We start from the raw sequence: 8,193 nt of genomic DNA, 5'->3' as shown, positions 1-8,193 counted from the left end.
GGGGATACCTTTTAAAGTCAGCGTTCTTTATGACATGAAATGGCTTAACAGGAATTTCCTGGGTTGGCAACGTATTAGTGTGAGATTCTAAATTGCTGTGTTCTGGTCCTGGAAGGACAAAGGAGTCAGGAATTCAAGTTGTGAGGTATTGACCCTAATTCCACCTTAGGAATGCCCCCTCTTCAGCATGAGATAACATCACAACAGAAGGAAGAGGCACCTACTGTCTGTTTCTCCCTGAAAAACAGCACCATCATGTAAGAATATGAAGGCTAGCCATTAAAGAAACATAGACTTTCAAAGCGGATTGTTTGCCAAAGTCACCACCTTGGCAAGCGAGCTTCTTTGTGTTCTTTGTGGCTAACCCTGGACTCTGCAGGTGGGTGTTGGAGTCCAACATGGCTAGTGGTGACAGGAGTTGTAGCCATATTCAGCTATCTAAAGCAGGCACCTCCAAACTGCGGCCCTCCAGATGTTTTGGCCTACAACTCCCATGATCCCTAGCTAGCAGGACCAGTGGTCGGGGAAGATGGGAATTGTAGTCCAAAACATCTGGAGGGCCGAAGTTTGGGGATGCCTGATCTAAAGGGCTGTCACATGCAAATGGGACAAGCTTGTCTTCTCCAGCTCCGGGCTCAATGACTATGGTCTAATTGTGTGTTATGCCACGCCCCCTCCCAGCAGCCAATTTATATTATGCTACGTGCCCAGCTATTTTGTGACTGGCGCCCACAAGCCTCACAATTAAAAATGTGCTCACTGGTCCAAAGAATCTGATGACGCCTAGGGCAGGGGTCAGCAAACTTTTTCAGCAGGGGGCCGGTCCACTGTCCCTCAGACCTTGTGGGGGGCCGGACTATATTTTGAAGAAAAAAAAGAACGAATTCCTATGCCCCACAAATAACCCAGAGATGCATTTTAAATAAAAGGACACATTCTACTCATGTAAAAACATGCCAATTCCCGGACCGTCCGCGGGTCGGATTTAAAAGGTGATTGGGCCGCATCCGGCCCCCGGGCCTTAGTTTGGTAACCCCTGGCCTAGGGAGTGCAGAACTCACCTGTGCTAAAAGAAATCTGGCTGCTTTTGTACTATTTTACAAGCAACCCAATTGTGATGTGTGTGTATATATGGGTTCAAAACTATCATTGAAGATATTTTATACATTTGCCTTCAGCTTGGGTGAGAAAGGGTACACATAACTACCTGCTTGTTTATTTTGGAGTAAAATTAAGCATGCACACACAAACACATTATACACAGAGGCTTATAATTCAATCAAATTATTAGCCCAGACATTTTTTCAATATTCAGAAGTGAAAAGCAATGAGAGCTACCAGGTGGGAGTGTTCAAATGAACAGCTTTATCCTGGTATTATGGGTAGCCTTCAGTGGGAATAACATTCCTTAAACTCCAAAGTATTTTCATATGTACTTTATAAGAGAAAGAAAAGAAATGCCACAGTTTGCAAATTCTTGGGAGTAAATGGCTCTTTATCCTGCAATTGAACAGCATGCAAAACTCCCTGAGGTAACAAAGGCCATTTACCACACAGTAAGCATCTTGTGAGAACACAACAAAGGTTACAATCTTTATAGCTTCATCCCTAGTTGCTAGCCTGGAAAGGAAATAGGGTTGTCACCCGCCCTGCTGTTCCCAGCTTGAGACAATAAAGAAATGGAATAGGACTCGGAGCCCTTTGATCTTCTCTGCCAGTGATCAGAGAGAGGAAAACTTTTCAGAGCCTGGAGACTAGTTCCTTTAATGGTTTTAGCAGACCCCTGTAAAGTATCCTCAGGCCAGGAGACTGCAATGTCATGTTCCTTGCTGGCTAAAATCCACCCATACAGATGTGATATGAATGCAACAATAATTTAAGTTACAGGTAGGTAGCCCATGGGGTCACGAAGAGTCGGACACGACTAAATGACTAAATAACAACAAGCCGTGTTGGTCTGACGTAGTCAAAACAAAATTTAAAAAATCCTTCCAGTAGCACCTTAGAGACCAACTAAGTTTGTCATAGGTATGAGCTTTCGTGTGCGTGCACGAAAGTGTGCATGCACATGAAAGCTCATACCTATGACAAACTTAGTTGGTCTCTAAGGTGCTATTGGAAGGATTTTAATAATTTAAGTGTTAGGGTAGGATGTAGAAACCATTTATAGACACTCGCAGGTAATAAGGAGGGGGGAAATATATACATAGACAAAAATTGCTGTGAAACCTGAGAGATTAGCAAGCTGCCTATGGCAACAGCATACGTGAAAACTTTCCAAGTGGTTGAGAAGTTTGTCGAGCAGCAGATAACCAACTTAACAAATTTTGAACTTCCCAGTTTTACTTATTTGGGAACCCTTAATTGCCTAAAATAAAAGCCCATTGACCAGAGAGACTATTGTCGTGGTTTGAGTCAAGACATCTGGTAAGCAACTTGTCAGGAAGACTGAGAGGAACTAACTTCTTTATTATTTTCCCAAGGGCTTGTGGTTTCCTCCTCCAAAGAAGCTACTTCCATTCATCCCTGGTTACAGACTGTAGCCAGACTCTGCGCTTTTCAAGGTCTTAACCACTGTTTCCTTGGAATAATTATTCCTTGGAAGAATTGTGTTGCTCATCTCTTGGGGGGGGTGAAAAGTTGGGATGAGTATAAGAACCTAAAAGCATAAGATGAGCCTGCTGCTTCTGCCATTGGCCCATCTATTTCAGCATCCTGTTCTCATGCAAGATGCCTTGGGGAAGCCCAAAACTAGGACCTGAGCAGAACAGCAGCCCTCTCACCACTTGTGAATCCCAGCAACTGCTATGCAGAGGCAAACTGCCTTCAGAAGTGAGGCAGAATCTAGCCACTGAGAATCAGCCACATTGAGATTTCTGCATTGCAGGGGGTTGGACTAGATGACCCTTGGGATCCCTTCCAACGCTACAATTCTTTGATTCTGGGGATTCACAGAATCCTCTAGCACAATTTGGGTAGGGCGCTGGCTGCTCATGGTGGGGTGGGGAGGAGTTCTGTTGCGGAAGCAGAAATCCTTGCATTGATTAAATACTTTAGTTGGAATCTGCCCAAGCAAGCCGTATGAGGAACGTTTGAAGGAGCTGGGTATTTTTATATTGGAAAGGAGACAGAATTGGCACCCCGGAAGCTTTTATATGTGAAGGGCGGTCTACAAATTTAATAATACAATACAACAACAACAACAACAACAACAACAACAACAACAACAAAATAATAGTTTGCAGATCGGCCACAAGAAAGCTTTTGGGACCCATCGGCAAACCCTGCTTTTCTAGTATTTATCACGTTGGTGTCCAAAAACCAGTTCTGTGTTGGCCAAGCACCAAGGCACCCACGAACACCTCCCCTTTATGGATTCCAGGTACTGTATCTGGAATGGGAAAAGACGAACACGGGGCAGGGAGCTGCTTCTCCAAGTCGGCGAGAGAACCTGGGACACCTTCGGAGCGCCGAGAGGTGAGCACGCGCCTCGGGCCTCCCTGCCCGAGAAAAGCGCCTCCAAGCCCGACAGGGGTCGCTCGGCAGCCGGGCAGGTAACTTGGAGGGGAGCGCGGTGGGGTGGGAGGGTCGGTGGGTTCCGGCCTGCCTTGCAGGGAGCGGGATTGCTCCTCCCGGGGCCGGAAGCTCCTCCTTGTCCCGGGTGTGCGAGGGGCGGAGCGGGGCTGGGCTGGGCCGGCCTGGGCGAAGAGAGTCCCGCCGCAGCCTGAGCTGCTCTTTTCTGCGAGCGGCATGGAGTGAGAGCGAGCGAGGGCTGGAGGTGGCCAGCGGGGCGCAGCAGAAGGGGGACGCCGAGGCGAGCGCGAGATGGCTGCGGAGATGGCGCGGGGGCTCCGGCTCCTCCTGCTTCTCGGTGAGTGGGTGGGGTAGGGGGGGAGAGAGAGAGCCCTTCTCCGCCGGCCTCGGAGGCAGGGAGGATGTATCGCCTGGCTGCCCCGCGCGGGGCTCCTTCATTCCTTCCTCGCTTTCCATTTTGCGCGAGGGAGCGAAGCAGCGCGCTTTTACGCATTGGCTTGGACACTGGTGTGTGTGTGTCTGTGGAGAGGCAAGCTGCGCGTCTTCCCTGAAGAATGCATGCCAGAAAGTGCGAGCCGTGCAGCGAGCGGGTGTGTGTCGAAGGGAGGGCGAGCGGGCGCCTTTCCGCGCGGGGCTTCTTTGTGTCCGCCCGTGAGGCGTCGGAAGGGAGCTGCGAAGCGGCCGCGCGCTTTCTCTCTCCCTCTTCAGCCATTCAAGCCCCTCTTGGTCAGTCCCAAAAGCGCTTCCCATCCCTCTCTGTCCATCTCCTTGGTTTTGCACCCGCCACAACAGGGCGCGTTTCCCCCTCCTTCCCTCTCTCCCTCCTTCCCTCCCTCATTAGACGCAGCCCAGCAATTGCTCGGTGCCATTCAGACTGAACAGCGGGATCTTGCCCGAGCAGGGAGCCAGGCAACGTCTCTCCTCCTCCCTCCTCCTGGCTGCCTCTAACGTGCTGGTTTGAAAACTGCTCCAAGGAGCGGGGAGAGAGGGGTTGGGAGTGCTTTGGCTGGCTGGAGGAACGAGGGGAACACACGCCAATACTTTTTATTCCCTCCCCAATGGTTCTTCTTTTTGGAAACCAGGCGCTAGTTGGCGTCTTCAGAGGAGCTTAAAATTACATTCCTGTCCCGTCTGCGACCTAAGTTGTTTGGCTTCTTCATCAGCGCAAAGAAGGGCATTTGTAGGAAGGTAGTTGGTTTAGTTTCTTCCCGGCTTGGTCACAACGAGGGAGACGAATTGTGAGGTTGCAGGAGGTTGTGCCCTTTGTTGGACTGCTTTAAACCTCGGTAAGAAGCCCGCAGGATCCCGGAGCTTTGCAGAACTCTGGTTTGCAGCCGCCTCCATTAATGAGAGTTTGAAACTACTGTACTGGGGCCATTCTGATAAACTTCAGCCTAATCGCCAGGACAAAAGCTGTAGGGCTCAAACTTCAGAATGAATCTGTTGGATTTGGGTGGCACTGCAGATTTGGAGAATGCATCCTGAATTTATCGACTGTCTGGTTCTCAGACTAATGGAGACACACTGAAGTTTTCACTTTACAGTACAGTACTAGGTTTGCAAGAACAAATGACCTTGAATATTAAAGTTCCAGTAACTGCTTTGCAGAATCTAGCTGTTGAACCTCGTTACAGCAGAGAATTGATTACTTTAATTCAGTCGTCAACAAACTCTTCAGAACAATTTTTATTAGAGAAGCACTTGCTCTCCCACATACTTGGCTGATAATGCAATAACTGATTCCTAGTGTTCACATCAGGTCATGAACCTGATTATGGGTGAAGTCTCTCTGCGTTAGGGACTGAACCCGTATATAACTTGCAGAAGCAGAAAGGTATGTTGAATCAATATTTGGCATGTTGTGCAACTGCAGAGACAAGGTCCCGTTGCAGTTCTTTGATATTACATGTCAGAGAAAGTTCTTGCAGCAATTTAGATCTTGGAGAGGATAATCTAATGGAGCCCTACCTTTCTGCTTCATGTGATGGAGAATTAGTTGGCATAGTGCGTGCAAAATAAGACGAGATAACCTACAGTATTACTGTTTTTACCCATCACATTTTCCTTCCAAAGAACAATAGAAATGCCTGCTCATATGTTGTGCTGCCACACAAGAGAGTTGGTACATTTGGGGTGGTAAAAAAATGTAGAATTTTCACAGTGGAAAGTATTTTTCAGCTTCTTTTACTAGTGTTGTTCAATTGTTTTTCATAGATGGCTCCCAGAGTACTCTAACGATGCAAGATACCATGCTGTTAGGAGTTCCATATCTTGTGCATGTGTAATATTCAATTTTCAGGATATTGTACCTAAAATGGTGGAAAATCTCATTCTGAATTTAAAATTAATCTCAATATATTTATATATACAGAGTGGCATCTACTTATGCCTGCTTTCTGGCACAATGGAAATCTGCTTGCACAACAGGACTTCCAGTTTCTACCTTCCCCCTCTGTGCATCCCCCAAAACTGCTCTACTGCAAGGTCAACTGTAGGCTATTTTGGAATTGCGGATGAATTGCCCTCTTACTTAGATTATTATTTCTTATTTATTGAATTTATATACCACCTTATACCCGGAGGTCTCAGGGCGGTTCACAAAATAAAATCAAAATATAAAAACACGAAATACATAATCAAAATAAAAACAACAACCCAATATCTGCCCCCCCAAACCCCCACATTTTAAAAGGGCACAGGATGTCAATCAAATCAACCAAATGCCTGGTTAAAAAGGAACATTTTTTGCCTGGCGCCCAAAGGTGTATACAGTCATACCTCATGTTACAGACGCTTCAGGTTATGTGTTTTCAGGTTGCAGCCTGCGGGAAACAGAAGTACTGGAATGGGTTACTACCAGGTTTCGCCGCTCACACATGCGCAGAAGCACTAAATTGCGCTGGCGCCTGCGCAGATGCAGTGCTTCAGGATGCGAATGCTGCGGGTTGCGGACGTGCCTCCGTCACGGATTACGTCCTCAACCCGAGGTTCCACTGTAATGAAGGCGCCAGGTGAACTTCCCTGGGGAGCACATTCCACAGATGGGGAGCCACTGCAGAGAAGGCCCGTTCTCGTGTTGCCACCCTCCAGACCTCTGGAGGAAGAGGCACACGAAGAAGGGCCTCAGGAGATGATCACAGGGTCTGGGTAGGTTCATATGGAAAGAGGTGGTCCTTGAGGTATTTATAGGTCTGTTTAAGGATTTATAGGTCAAAACCAGCACTTTGAATTGGACCCGGAAACTAATTGGTAGCCAGTGCAGCTGGACGAGGATCGGTGTAATATGCTCAGACCGTCTTGCTCCGGTGAGCAACCTGGCTGCTGAATTCTGCACTAGCTGAAGTTTCTGAACTGTCTTCAGAGGCAGCCCTACATATAACACATTGCAGTTATCTAACCTTGAGGTTACCAGAGCATAGTTAGGCTATCCCTGTCCAGGATAGGGGCAAAGCTGGGCCACCAGCCAAAGCTGATGGAAGCCACTCTGGGCCACTGAGGCCACCTGAGCCTCAAGCAACAGCAAAGGATCCAGGAGTACCCCCAAGCTACGAACCTGCTGCTTCAGAGGAAATGTACTGGTAACCCCACCAAGAGCAGGCTATCTCCCACCCATCCGATCTAGGAAACCGCCCACTAACAGTGCTTCAGTCTTATCTGGATTGAGCTTCAGTTTGTTGGCTCTCTTCCTGTCTGTTACCGAGGCAAGACACTGGTCCAGCACTTCGACTGCCTCACCTGCAGATGTAAAAAGGAGAAATAGAGCTGAGTGTCACCAGCATGCTCTTGACAATGTACATACTCCATACCTCCCGATAGCCCCACCCAGCGGTTTCATGTAGATGTTAAACAACGTAGGGGATAGGATTCAGCCCTGCGGAACCCCACACTGAAGATTTTCTGGAGCACTGAAGTTGCACTTGGAATCTTGGGTGGGAAGAACCTGTAGGCTGAAATGTTGAGAACTTTGATTTTCTATTTATAGTACTTTGATTTTCTATTTATAGTACTTTGATTTTCTATTTATAGTCTCATTCATCGCCCTTTTTGGGATTCTTATATTTCTGATGGCAGAGGGCTCTTGTAATTCCTAAGGGTTGTATCCAGCAGAGGTGTCCTGATAGCACAATGACTTTCCTCGCCTCTCTCTGCACCCCCAGTCTTATTATTATCATCTGCCTCTCTGGAGCAGATGGGGGAGGGGGGGAGGAAGTCCTATTGTGCAAGCAGAAGTTGGTTACAACCCAAATATCTGCAATTCCCAACCATTAAGAGGTTTGAAGGCAAAAGTTTCCTGCATTGTAGGGGGTTGGGCTAGATGACCCTCGTGGTCCCTTCCAGCTCTTACCATTCTATGAGGGATCATAGCAGTGAGAATTGGCCATCTTGAGGAGCATCTGCATGGAAGGGACATAATGACAAGAAGTTGATTAGAATCGGGCTGTTGAACATGAGCCCAGTTTAACTCGGTGGGACTTAAGTTATAACTTCGGTACCTAACTTGTACCATGGATTCCAGGAGGGCCCGAGATCATCCAACATAGGCTGCAGGCTGTGCACACCTACCTGGAGGAAGCTTTCTTGAAAACAAATGTGACCTTCTTCTGAGTGCAGTCGCATGAATGCCTGATGTTCGCCTGATTCCAGTCCAAGGGCCAGATA

General features: G+C 47.7%; 1 protein-coding gene across 1 annotated transcript in view; it reads left to right on the top strand.

The window, feature by feature from the left end:
• The first annotated feature begins 3,655 nt into the window (after positions 1–3,655).
• Positions 3,656–8,193, top strand: part of PTK7 (protein tyrosine kinase 7 (inactive)) — a 114,931-nt gene continuing 110,393 nt past the window's right edge. The window contains exon 1 of the mRNA XM_035111158.2: positions 3,656–3,871. Coding sequence (XP_034967049.2) covers positions 3,826–3,871 — 46 coding nt within the window. The 5' untranslated portion in view covers positions 3,656–3,825. The remainder of the gene's footprint in view (positions 3,872–8,193) is intronic.

This window comes from Zootoca vivipara, chromosome 3 (genome assembly GCF_963506605.1).
Source record: "Zootoca vivipara chromosome 3, rZooViv1.1, whole genome shotgun sequence".
Lineage (NCBI taxonomy): Eukaryota > Metazoa > Chordata > Lepidosauria > Squamata > Lacertidae > Zootoca > Zootoca vivipara.
The sequence above is the reverse complement of the archived record's forward strand: the minus strand, read 5'-3'. Positions and strand labels throughout refer to the sequence as shown.